The following is a 13623-nucleotide window of genomic DNA, read 5'->3' as shown; positions in this document are numbered from 1 at the left end:
TGGGCCCCCTGGAAGTAGTCCATTAATTTTAGCCTTCTGTGGAAGGCATAGAGGTCCCTTCTGAGTTCCGGCCGGGTGGGAGGGTTGGGAGTCGGGATGAAGGTGAGTCCTTTTTCTAATATCTCCAGCTGCGCGGCCATGGGGGAGAAAACAGCAGAAAGATTAGTTATATTTGAGGGGTGTTGGGGAGGTGAACAGTTTTCTCCCTTCAGAAGTTTAGGTGTTCTTTCCAGCGGAGGTCTGAAAAAGTAAGGGGTTAATTTCTGGGATGAAGTTGTATTTGGAGGCTATTGTGTTGTTGAGTCTGGTGAGTAGGGTCTGCTTGCGGTGGTCCAGACTCCGGAAAGTAGATGGTGGCGTTTGGGAAAGTGGTCTGACTGGTGCTCCACATCATCTGTGCCTGTTTGAGAAAAGTGGATGGTTCATGTTCTGAAAGGCAGTTATTGAGTCCGACAGAAAGTATGACCTGGGTGATGGTGTGTTGGGGTGGCAGCTTTTTCAGGATGGCGATGATGATGTGGTGGTGGTGAAAGGTGGCTCGTCAATTTGGATGTGTGGGTCCCTGAATGTGGGTATACGGGAAAGGTTGGAGTCGCCTATGATGAGTACCTTCTTCCGCACCTCCAGCGACCAATCCTGTAATTTACGGAAAGTACGTGGGTGTGTGTGTGGTTCTGGGGGGTTGAGGGAGTCAGGCGCCGCCACAGAGCCCCCGGTTGAATAAGAGGTGGATGTCTCAGATGTTAATGTAGTGTTCAGCTTAGCTTTCATTTTACCCTTCATCATCATTGAGTTGTTATCCACCTCAGTATTTTCTTGGGCCCCACAGGGCCCCACGGCAAGCGGCTCTGACCCGCTCTGCTGTGTGTGTGGTGGTGAATCTGGAGATGGAGAAGAAGAAATGGTGTTACTGCAGGGAAGAGTGACGTTGCTGTAAGGCTGCGTAGACTCTGTGGAGTTAATGGTTGTGTGTGAAGAAGAGGGATGGTGGCGGTGGGAGGGGGGAGAGGAGGAGGGAGCGGGGAGGGCCCCGGCAGAGGACCCAACCGATTGTGTCCCCAGGCGGTTGAGTACAGCTCGAGGGATGGGGTTGAGCTGCACCTTTACCTGCCGCCTGGGGTTGCGTCTGGGCAACTGGGGCTGCATCACTCCATCGGGGCCCCCCACTGCCGCCGCAACCTCACCCCCCACCAACGCACAGAGGTCTGAGGACAGAGGTTGTGTGGTTAGGTTAGACAGGGAAGTAGTGGGGTCCAGCAGAAGAGAAGTTAAAATTCAGTTAAAAGGCAGAGATAGATGGATCATTTTCAGAATTTTTCATTTAATCCTGTCGGTTGGATGGTTTTTAGTTGGTGGATCCATCTTCTCTCCGCCACCCGTCGCGGTGCCGTAGACCACCTCTGATTGCTCTCCAGGCCTATACTTTGAAGATTGTGAGGTCCATGAAGTTTAAAATGGTTGTATAAAGTGTTTGTGCCGTTCCCACTATTCATCTTAAAAATGTGTTGTTTGATCCGTAAAATTAGTTGATTGCTCGGGAGTTAGGGGGGTTAGGATTAGGGGAGAGGTGGGGGGGGGGGGGGGGTTAGGAAGAAGGTCAGGCAGGTTGGGGTTAGGGGAAGGTGAGGGGAAGTGGTAGAAGGGAGGATGGGGGGGTGGAGTGGTTGAGGTTAGGAGAGAGGTGGGGGGAAGTCATAGGAGGGGGTTCAAAGGGGTTAGAGGGCTTGGGGTTAAGGTTAGGAAAAAGGCGGGGGAGGGGTTAGGAGGAGGATTAAAGGGGATAGAAGGGTTAGGTTTAGATAAGGGCGTTTATATGCAAGACATAAAATAACAATATAAGTTACAATAGGTTTGTTAGTTTATATGCAAGACATAAAATAACAATATAAGTTACAATAGGTGTTTATATGCAAGACATAAAATAACAATATAAGTTACAATAGGTAATTAGGGTTAGGGAGATATGGTTCAATGGAATTATGACTTTCAATCAGCCTGACAGCTGGGATAGGCTCCAGCCATAGCTCCAATGCCATATGTCAGAACAAGGTCAAGAGTAAGGTTAAAACAGTGAATAGGTTCATGTACATTCTGACAGAAGTCAATGAGTCTTATAATGAGATTAACACAGTACTAAGGCTACCACTATCAACATCCACATGAACATTAAAATCACCTACAATGATTACTTTATCTGTTTTAAGGACTAAACTTGATAAAAACTTGATAAATTCATAATTAGGACCAGGAGCATGTTATTTTCTAACAAATAAAACTGCCTGTAGTGTTTTCCCGGTTTGATGTGAAAGACTAAGAGCAAAGCTTTTGAGTTTAGGTTTAGGGTTGATTAATAGGTTTGAGTCAAAAACGGCTACAACTCCACCTCCTCAGCGAATGCCTTGAGGAATGCGAGTATTAATGACTGGGGGGAGTTGCTTCATTCAGATTAATATGCTCTTCATGACAGTTAGGTTTCAGTCAGTCAAAATAAATCAATATTATGGTCTGATATTTACTCATAAAACAAAATATACCACAAAATATAAAACAGAATATAAAACAAAATATATATACTGAGAAAAAATAAACAGTATATTTGTAAAACTAAGAGTCCTGTGAATGACCCCCTGACAACCCCGGACAGGCTATAACTTCCGGTGTCGTCAGAGGATCTGTTCCTTTGTTCTTTTCGCTTCACAGGTGTACTAGGGTCGTAGCATTAGCTTGGAGCCAATTATCACCGTTACTTAATAGTTGCTGGAAGTACGCATTACAAGCTTGTCACCAGTAGCCTTGTGACCGCTCATTGCTGGTCGGAGCTGCGAGCTCGCCCTCCAAGGGCTGCGGCAAGCTGTCCCTCTGGGAGGCGGTGTGTGCTGTCTCACCGGCATCGCGTACCCTCCTTTCTTCGGTTCATCCTCATCTTACGGTGGACTCGAATGGTAAAGTACCACTTCTCAGCGCATATTGTACTTTGTTGGTGACAGCAGTGGTTAGCAGCATTGCTTTCGCTCAAGCTAATCTTATTGTTGTGGTAAGGACGCGGTTGTGCCTTGTACTTTTGCAGCGTCCCTTCTTGATTTGGATTAGCAACGGTGCTTGCTGTGTGAATTTGTTTGTTTTGGTGGTGACCCGGTCGTACCCGTGCTGTTTTTTTTATAGCTACAGCATTCCTTATTTAGCTCACTTGTTTTGTAGTTGCAACTTTGTTGGGAAGTCGGGTTTTTTGCTCCCATTCCCAGCATACATTGTTTTTTAAGTGTGGTTCTTCATAATCGGTGGCAAGCGCCATTATGATGACACTCTTGCACCGCCTGTATGGCTCCTCTGCAGCCTGAGGACGGTCATGACCTTTGCCCCTCATGTCTTGGCCTTGAGCACCTGAGGGAAGGTCTTTCAGAGGACCCCTGCATGAACTGCAGCTTCATGCCCCGGGCAGTGACGGCTGCAAGACTGGCTGAGGTGGAGCGACTTTTTGGTGGTGTCCCCTCACCAGAAGGCCTAACTGACGCTCACAGGCTGTCCCCAGCCCGAACTAGCCAGCCAAAGCGGCGGGCTCCGGACACTGACGGTGCTTCCTCCAGGAAGAAGGCTAAAGAACGTAAGCTTGCTTCCAGGGTGGACCTCCTGGCAGCAGAGCTTAATCAAATGTAGTCCATCTTTTTAGCCCTCCAGACAGGGATTGGTGCAGGGAGTGCGTGTGCGTCTGTCCCTCCTGTGGCTTTGTCGGGTCCAGAGGATGACATCCTCTCAACAGCGGCTTCAGCCACTGAATTTGGGGAATATGGGGCAGACACTGTCTCTCATGACACCGTCTCCCATCCCTCAGAAGCGGGATCTCGTTCCTCGGTCCATAGATCAGGTGGTTGCTCAGAGGGTAGCTCCATGGGGGCCATCATTTGCATGGCCTTGGCTTGCCTGCAGCTAGATAAGCCGCAAGCCCAACCACCTCCAGTGAGCACATTTTTCAGGCGCAGTTCAGCCCCTGCCACATTCACTGTGCCTCCTTCAGAGGAGTACCTAAAGGAGTTGCATGCATGTTGGAGAGATTCTAAGGCTCTTTCTCATGCAACGTCTGATGGCTGAACACTGGTAGCCATGCAGGATGTGGCCAGGTTCGGCCTTGGCCGCATGCCAGCTGTTGAGCTGACGGTGGCTGCACATAGTCTCTCCTGATGAGGCCCTGAGGTTGAATGCGAGGCGTCCTTCACCCCAGTGTCGTGTCACAGATGATTTGCTCTCCAAAGCCTATGATGCAGCGGCTCGTATGGGACGCATCAGTAACTCGATGTCACACCTCATGCTTGCCCTCTCAGCCTGCCTTCAGGAGACTACACAAGACGTATCAGCTCATAATTTAGCGATGCATCCCTGCAGGCTTTCGCCCTAATGACCAGGGAGCTAGGGCGTGTGATGTCCACCCTGGTCCAGGCTCGCTGCCAGGTTTGGCTGGCCCTCTCAGAGGCGTGCAGAAGGACCCTTCGCAGCATCCCGGTGGAACCAGAAGAGTTGTTTGGGTCGGCCGCTTTAGAGGCACTAGAACGGACGGTCCAAGCCAGGCAGACTAGACAGCAGCTCTCAGGTCTCCACAGGAGCGTGCCTCCCCCTGCTCGACCTAGAAGTTCTTCAGCAGCTGTGCAGTGCCGCTCTCAGCAGTCGGGGGCATGAAGATCCTTCCATATCTAGACGACTGGTTGGTATGTGCGCCTTCCCAGTCTCAAGTGATGCAGGATACAGCTGCTCTTCTGGCTCACCTAGCCTGGCTGGGTCTCAGGGTGAACATCAAAAAGAGCTGTCCGATCCCCTCCCAGAGTATCACCTTCCTCGGTGTGGCTCTGGACTCTGCAACCATGAAGGCTTGTCTATCTCTTCGGCGGGTGAACGACATCCTCCGCCTCTTTCCCCTCTTCCGGCAGGGCAGGTGGTTGCCCTACGTGCAGTATCTGCGTATCCTGGGCAAGTTGACAGCTGCCACAACTGTTGTTCCTCTGGGCTTGCTGTCACTTCGCCCTCTTCAACGGTGGCTGAACAGCTTTCACTTGGACACCAAGTGGCACAGGCACAGGAAGATCAGGGTGTCATGGCACTGCCTCCTTGCTCTGTCTCCATAGAGGAAAAGGGCCTTCATGTTACAGGGCATGCCAATGGGTTCTGTATGCCCTGGCACACGAGTGGCCAGAGGGTCTCCTGTACACATTCCCACCAGTCCCTCTGATTATGACAATAATCCAGGATTCATAGAACCGTAGTTACATACGTAACTGTCGTTTTAGCTGCTCTGTACTGCTACCAGTAGTACTTCCAGTAGCATGTAGAATTTATATTATCAAGTGGGTTTTATTCTCCATCTGATTTTGTTAATTTTTATGTTTATACTTTTTTATGTGAAGCACTTGGTGCATGTGCTTTGTTGTAAAGCACTTTAGTAGTAGTAGTAGTAATAGTAATAGTAGTAGTAGTAGTAGTAGTAGTAGTATTCACAAGTAGAATTCTTGTGATTGGAGCAGTGAGGGAAAGGGTTAAAGGTCAGTTAGTTCCCTTTCTTAACACAATTACTCAGACTACTCAGATATAATAAAAAATAAAGATACAGAATATTCTGTAAATACTGAAGTAAAACATACTCTGTGTCTTGATACATGCCATTTCAAAGGGGCTATTAAGATTCAAACTTCACACAACCGCATTTTTTTAGACGACACATTTGCGGCTAAGAAGAATTAACAGGGCAAGACACTGAATTCATTAATTTAAACTGATCTGAGAACAGTAAACACAAAATGGGTCATCCTGAGTCTTCAGTACAGTTTGCACTGCTTCACTTCAGGTGGTTTGTTCCACAGTCACGTGAAAAGGAGGTGTGCATGTTCTCCCAGCAGATTGGTACATTCTGCAACTGTGGTTAGCCACATTTAAGTAACATGAACTTTTTTACTGTTCATACATTCAGACATCTGAAAGTTGTTGTTCTGTATAGTTCAATGTGGTATTTTACTTTTCTATCAGCTGCTCCCAGAGGACCCAAGCTGTCCATGATCCCCAGTAAGGCCAAAGTGGGGGACACAGTGCGGATCTCTGTCCAGGGCTTCCAGCTGGGACCTTCTGCAGTAAGTTTACAACACAGTGGCTATTTAAACATGGAAAACGCTGTGGAGTGCAAACAATGGCACCAATGGGTAGGGGACACAATCATCTATCCATCCATCCATTATCTATACCGCCTACCTTTCGGGGTTGCGGGGGGCTGGAGCCTATCCCAGCTACAATGGGCGAGAGGCGGGGTACACCCTGAACCGGTCGCCAGCCGCATGCAAAGACAGACAAACATTCACTCTCACACTCACACCTACGGACAATTTAGAGTCATCAATTAACCCAATTTTTGGTCTGTGGGAGGAAGCCGGAGTACCCGGAGAGAACCCACGCATGCACGGGAAGAACATGCAAACTTCACACAGAAAGGCCCCGCCTGACCCGGGGATCGAACCGGCAACCTTCTTGCTGTGAGGCACGCGCACTACCTGCTGCGCCACCGTGCAGCCCACAATCATCTATATCAAAGATATAGACAGAAAAAAGAGGCACTCTCCTGACAACTTTTCAAAGTCTACCACAAGGTTTTGGATTGAATTTCTCCGTTCCAGGCGACAATTGGTTTTAGTTCCTTTCTGTAATTTTGAAAATCAGCTAACTGAGACATTTCGGCCTGTGATGCAAAGAAGCTGTTACAAGCAGGGACAATGATATACTGGTTGTTCAAGGAAATGACCCCATTTCCTTGAAGAACCAGTATATCATTGCTGTGGCTGAGGAGGTAGAGCAGTTGTCCACTAATCAGAATCTCTGTGCTTCGATCCCTGGATTCCTTCAATTCTAGAATATTTTTCTCCACTATTGACCAGCATTGACTAGCATTTTTCTTCACTAACAAAATAAGCTCAATCAGAGCCAGCATTGCTGCTGATGTCAACACAGATGACCTCAACAAACCCTATAAAAAAAATTAACCATGGGGAAAATTCACCTGTATTATATTAGTTGACCTCTGCAAGACTGTCACTTAGTCCAACTCATCCATCTCATGCATTGACCTTATTCCTACAGTGTTTTTAAAACAGGTGTTTGACAGTGTCTCAAATCATATCCTGAAGATTATAAATACATCTCTGCAAACAGGCATCTTCCCCAATGCGTTTAAAACAGCTGTGAAACCATCACATGATGTCATAGCAAGGTCAGATGATTCATTTGAATAAATAACCAAAAATGTATTTTGGCTCCAACATTACCAGTAAGCTTTCTTACTGGTAATGTTGGAATTGAATAAATCCACAAAGGACGGACAGCCGTAATGTATGAAATATATACTTTATTAATATTCTTAAAATAGTTAATAAATTAGGGCTGCACCGTGGTGCAGCAGGTAGTGTGCATGCCTCACAGCAAGAAGGTCGCAGGTTCGATTCCCGGGTTGGGCCTTTCTGTGTGAAGTTTGCATGTATTTCCTGTGCATGCGTGGGTTCTCTCCGGACACTCCGGCTTCCTCCCACAGACCAAAAACATGCTCATTAGGTTGATTGGTGACTCTAAATTGCCCCTAGGTGTGAGTGTGAATGGTGTGTGTATGTGCCCTGCGATCGGCTGATGACCAGTCCAGGGTGTACCCCTATAGTTAATAAATTAGGGCGCAGGAATACGGTGGCTATAAAACACAGACAGGCAAAACTCATCCCACACCATAAAGAGCTAGATAGAAACTGGACTAGCATTAACCACACAGCACTCTGGTTTAAATCACAGCACGCCACTGCACGCTTCTGTTACACAGTATACAGTACACACTGGAGCTACTGCCCATATTGAACCCCACAAGGTTCGATAAAATACACCCGTTCCACCGATTCAGCCTGCTGGCTCCCCGCACAATTTAAAATAAATTAACACAAATAAACTAACATAAGATAACATATAAGACAAGGACACAAAACACAAATGAGTACTTAACTTGCCTGTTGGTGAGGTTGCTATAGACTTGTCTTAGATCTAAAACAAAGAGAGAATAATAATAATCTGGGGAAATTAACTGCTATGATTAGACTATTTTGTGGTTAGTTCCTGTTTTATTTTGGTAACAATCCCTGATGTGTCTTGTGTTTATTTTACTTCCTGTATTTTCCCCGCCCTTGTGATTGTGTTCAGTTGAGTCTGATTAGTTCCCTGTCTATTTAAGACCCCGTTTACACTTAGGGAAAACGCATATGTTTTCATGTGGCTTGGCCTCTTGTTTACACGCAAACAGAGGTTTTTTTGAAAACGTTGTTGTGTGCATGATGCTATTTTTGAAAACGGAGGGGCCAAAATATCCGTTTTCCAAAATACCCTGTTACGTGTAAACGTAGGGTAAGTCTGTGTGTTTCCTTTGTCTTTGTGGCATCATCCCTTATGTGTGGCTTTCCTTTTTTCCCATAATTATAGTGAGTATTCTAGTCTAGTCCTTTGTTTGTTGTCCTTTGTTGTACCATGCCTTCGGTGCCTTCTGCTCAAGGAAAAAGGGGGCCTTTCTGTGTGGAGTTTGCATGTTCTCCCCATGTTCACCCGGGGTTTCCTCTTTAAATAACCCCCTCTAAAAACATGCAAGAAGATCACCACCTGACCAATGGTGACGAAAAAGGATGGGTCCCCAGGCGCCGCTGTCGGCTGTCACCTGGCAGCCCACCGCTCCTGGTCTGCCGCGGAGGAACGACGGATCAAGATGGGTCAAATGCGGAGAATTAATTTAGGTAGCACGGTCGCACAAGTGGCACCTCACAGCTAGAAGGTCCCTGGTTCGAATCTGTGTGGAGTTTGCATGTTCTCCCCGTTCTCCCCGTGTTCACCCGGGGTTTCCTCCTTAATAACCCCCACTAAAAACATGCAAGAAGATCACCACCTGACCAATGGTGACGAAAAAGGATGGGTCACCGGGCGCCACTGTTGGCTGTCAGCTGGCAGCCCACTGCTCCTGGTCTGCCGCGGAGGAATGACGGACCAAGATGGGTCAAATTCGAATTTCACAATAGCATGGCATGTGCATGTAATGCGTGATCAATAAAGTACGGGTTCTTCTCTTCTTCTTTCTTTCTTGTTTCCCAGTTTGTTAATAGATTGCTGTTTTTCTGGTATTGCCTTTTGTTTTTGAATTTTGTTATTAGTGGATTTTGTTTGCCCTTATTTTGGACTGTTTCCACTCAGCCTTCTTGTCTGTCTGCATCTTTGGGTTCTCATCTTGCCTTCTACGCAGCTGCAAAACCCTAACATTAACTTCTTTTGATTAAATCCGAGGTTACAATCTTAGTGTCATCCCAGACTCAGATCTTAGCTTGGGGATGCAGCCTTTGTCCATTACGCCCGAAAGCATGAGTCAGTAGGGTGAAGAGCAGGGGACTGAGCACACAACCTTGGGGTGGCCCTGTTCTAAGTGTAATGGAGGTTAATGTGTTGTTGCCAACCCATACTGCTCGTGATCTTGTAGGGGAAATTCTCATTGTTGCTTGTTGAGAGTTGCTAATTCTCTGAAGAGTTATAGACTCGGTGTGATGAATCAGGTCTCTTTAATACATGCAGCATGGAGGGAAGACTCATGCAGAGTGTTCTCTGCAGATCTCCACAATGTCTTGGCTTTTAGACTGTTAGCAACAAAAAGGACAACTGGTTGTCACATGCACCTGGTATTGGTAAATCAGTCCCTTAAAACAATGAACATATGGGGGGTGTACTCATCCTGTTTCCTGCATACTTTACCATAATCACACCTTAAACTTCCCCCTTCATCCTGTTTCCCTCATTGAATGTCCTTTTGTCCTTTTTCTCACCTTAGTGAGAAAGGGCCACAAAGACTTTTACAATTCATAGACTAATTCCTGGGATTAATGATTCATCTAATTCCTACAGTCTTTCAGTGAGAAAGTTCAGCAACCAATTACAGAGATTTTGGGATGATGGGGTTGAATGCATGAATGAATTTCTTCATTGTAGGTTAATACTGAAGACATCCAAACTATGAAGGAACACATATGGAATTATGTAGTAAACAAAAAAGTGTTAAACAAACCAGTGTTTAGTTTTATATTTTAGATTCCTCAAATTAACCACCATTTGCTTTGATGACAGCTTTGCACACTCTTGGCATTCTCTCAATCAGCTTCGTGAGGTAGTCACCTAGAATGGTTTTCAGTTAACAGGTGTGCCTTGTCAAGAGTTAATTTCTGCAATTTCTTGCCTTCTTAATGTGTTTGAGACCATCAGTTGTGTTGTGCAGAGGTAAGGTTGGTACAAAGGCCTATACAGTGAATAGCACCTATGACTACTGTTCTAATCCATATTATGGAGAGAACCACTCAACTAAGTAAAGAAAAACAACAGTCCATCATTACTTTACGACCTGAAGGTCAGTCAATCTGGAAAATTTTGAGAACTTTGAACATATCCTCAAGTGCAGTCACAAAGACCATCAAATGCTATGATGAAACTGGCTTTCATGAGGACCACAAGAGTTACCTCTGCTGCAGATGGATAAGTTCATCAGAGCTACCAGCCTCAGAAACTGCAACTTAACAGCACCTCAGATTAGAGCCCATGTAAATGCTTCACAGAGTTCAAGTAGCAGACACATCTCAACATCAACTGTTCAGAGGAGACTGCGTGAATCAGGCCTTCATGGTCAAAATGCTACAAAGAAACCGCTTCTGAGGATGAACACAAAGAACTGCTCGGGTCAAGAAACACATGGACATTAGACCAGTGGAAATCTGTACTGTACACAACACTGGTACTGTATGTTGTCTGGACCAGCAGCATTGCAGGCACTGATCTTGGAGAGAGACCTCTTCATGCTGGCTGGGGACAGGCACACAACTGTAGTCTTCTGTACTGGTGTGTTGTTTTGTGCATCAAAGTGTGCAAAGAAGAGATTGTTCAGCAGAGAGATGTTGCTGTCACATATTTGTGGTGAGGGTTTGAAGTATATGATAGTCTGAATACCCTGGCACAGGCTTTGTGTGGCTCTGCTGTGTCTGAAATGGCAGATTATCCTTTTTGTGTACTAATGTTTGGCTCTCCTGATGCCACAGGACAAGTTAGCCTTGTCTTTTCTCAGACCAGCTGTGTCCCTGACTCTAAAGGGAGTGATCCGAGTGATAGTTCTGATAGAATCAGAATCAGAAATACTTTATTGTATTTTATTCACCTTATTTTGATCCTTGAGGGGAAATTATTTTTGTTACAGGTGCTCCTTACAAGAAAATATATATATATATATATATATAGTGCTTAACAAATTTATTAGACCACCTGTCATAAAAATGAGAAAACATAAATATTTTAGAAATCTTTCAAAAACTTGTCTAAAACTAAAAATGTTATTGTTAGTTATTTGGCAAATAACAAACTGAAATGACTAAATAGTCCGTTTCACACATAATAACCAAAAAACGTAATATTTTGTCTCTTTTGTTATTGAGTTCCAGATAGTTTCTAGCTGTTCCCACAGACTTGCTTTTGATGAAACTTTTGTGTGATCAATCTTTGAATCTATTAAATCCCAAATTTGTTCAATAGAATTCAAATCCGGACTTTGACTTGGCCAGTCCATCAGTGCCAGTACTTCAGATTCCTTTTTCTTGGTCGAAGAACATTTCTGCGGACATAAACACAATGTTACTGACCGAAGAGTTCAAACTCAGACCCGTTCATTCAGAGTACCTTCTTCCAGTCATCAACAGTCCAGTTTTTGTGCTCCCTGGCAAATCTGAGGCATTTCTGGATGTTTGCGGACCTTAATAATGCCTTCTTAGCAGCTATTATTCCCTTTAAGCCTTGTTCCGTCAGTTGTCTGCTTATGGTCATTCTGGAGACTTTCTCAGACTCTGATCTAGAAGCATTCAAACTTTAACTACAAGTGTACACATAAACAAAAGCAAAAATAGATAATAAAAGGAGTATATACAGTAAAGGCATGTGCTTTGTTTTGAGCAATAGTAACTTGATTATTGTATTAGGTCAACAGTGAACTGCAGTATAAATATGAATGATCTGACAGGGAGTGAGTCCAAGTCCAAGGGTTAGGGTTAGGGTTAACCCTGAGTCTATTGGCATCCGCCATCCTCAGCCTGCTGCCCCAGCACGCAACAGCATAGAGAATAGCATTAGCCACCACAGACTCATAGAAAATCCTGAGCATAGTCCAGCAAATGTTGAATATCCCTGAATATTGGCGTGTTTGTTGTAAGTGGTTGCCTGCTTAAAACATGTCCCACTCTGTGGTGTCAAAGCAGCCATGAAGGGCAGAGGTGGTACCTTCTGGCCACACACTTACCTTATTCTGAGCCATTTTGTTGACTCACCCATGGTCTGTATGCATGACAATGATATGGTCAGAGAGGCCAAGGTCAAGAAGGGATGATGCCTTGTGGATGATACCTTTGTGGGTTGTGTAAAACCGGTCCAGTGTATATTTCCCCTTGTTGGAAAATCAATATGCTGGTGTATATTTGGAAGCACATACTTAAGGTCTGCATGATTGAAATCCACAGCTAGAATGAAAAATACATCTAGGTGGTCTGTTGCTCAGTGATGGCCTGATACTTTTCCCCAAGTCCCTCCTTTCTGTCATTATTGTTGGGGCTGGGGGAAATGTAAACAGTGACCAACAGAATGGCAGTAAATTCGCTCCGTGCACAATATGGCGACTGTTGACCTTCGAACTTGAGTGTGCAGGGCAGTACTTCCTGGCAATACTTCCGGTGCGCTTCCGACAGCAAGAGACAACAGCAACCGAGAACCAGAGATAAGCAGAGAGAAAGTTTTTCACAATGAGTGTTTTTAGGATTAAGGAGAGGCGATGTGCATTTCAGAGGGTGAGAACCTCGGCACTTCATTGTTGTGTGCCGTTATGTACCGTTTCATCAAGTTACAACAAAGAAGCCAGCTTTCATGCTTTCCCTGTTGACGCTGCGATACGGGCTGAGTGGATGCAGAAGATCCGGCGGGATGACTTCAGACCGTCTGTAGTCAGCATTTTAAGCAGACTGATTTTATTGTGACTCCGGGGGGGCTGAGGAGGCTGAAGAAGGGAACCGTACCCGTTTACTTCTCCTGGAATGGGTACGAACTCCCCGCGCCCAGACCAAGCGTCTGGGAATGGCGTCCGCGGGCCGAGTCCACATGGACTCATTTCCTGTACTGCCTGCTGGGAAGCCAGCGCATTTGGATTCCTCCAGAGCTAGTGAGAGCTCACCTGCCACCTGAGTTTGCAGCTTTTTCTGATACACAGGTGGTCCTTGATTGTACAGAGATATTCTGTCAGACGCCATCCTCTCTGCTCCTTCAGAGTGAGGTTTTCTCTAACTACAAATCTCACACTACATTCAAGGCCATGATTGGCATGGCACCACACGGTGCTGTTACCTTTGTGTCTGGTCTGTATGCAGGCTCTATGAGTGATTGTGAGATCGTCAAGCTCTCCGGGATTGTAAAGCTGCTGAAGCCAGGTATGGCGATCATGGTGGACAAAGGGTTTGTTGTGGACAACCTTGCTCCTTGTAAGGTGTACCGGCCTGCCTTTCTCAGCAAACAACAAATGAGTCG

At 45.7% G+C, this 13623-nt stretch overlaps 2 protein-coding genes across 3 annotated transcripts in view; both read left to right on the top strand.

Annotated features, from left to right (window-relative positions):
• The window catches only part of icmt (isoprenylcysteine carboxyl methyltransferase), a 125550-nt gene that overhangs the window by 87733 nt on the left and 24194 nt on the right, over positions 1-13623 (top strand). The window lies entirely within an intron of this gene.
• Positions 1-13623, top strand: part of igsf21b (immunoglobin superfamily, member 21b) — a 79041-nt gene that overhangs the window by 49941 nt on the left and 15477 nt on the right. For both annotated transcript variants that reach the window (XM_070968025.1, XM_070968027.1), the window contains one exon: positions 6007-6107. In XM_070968025.1, coding sequence (XP_070824126.1) covers positions 6007-6107 — 101 coding nt within the window. The remainder of the gene's footprint in view (positions 1-6006; positions 6108-13623) is intronic.

The sequence above is a fragment of the Chaetodon trifascialis genome, chromosome 8, assembly GCF_039877785.1.
Source record: "Chaetodon trifascialis isolate fChaTrf1 chromosome 8, fChaTrf1.hap1, whole genome shotgun sequence".
NCBI lineage: Eukaryota > Metazoa > Chordata > Actinopteri > Chaetodontiformes > Chaetodontidae > Chaetodon > Chaetodon trifascialis.
This window is presented reverse-complemented; position numbering and strand designations above follow the sequence as displayed.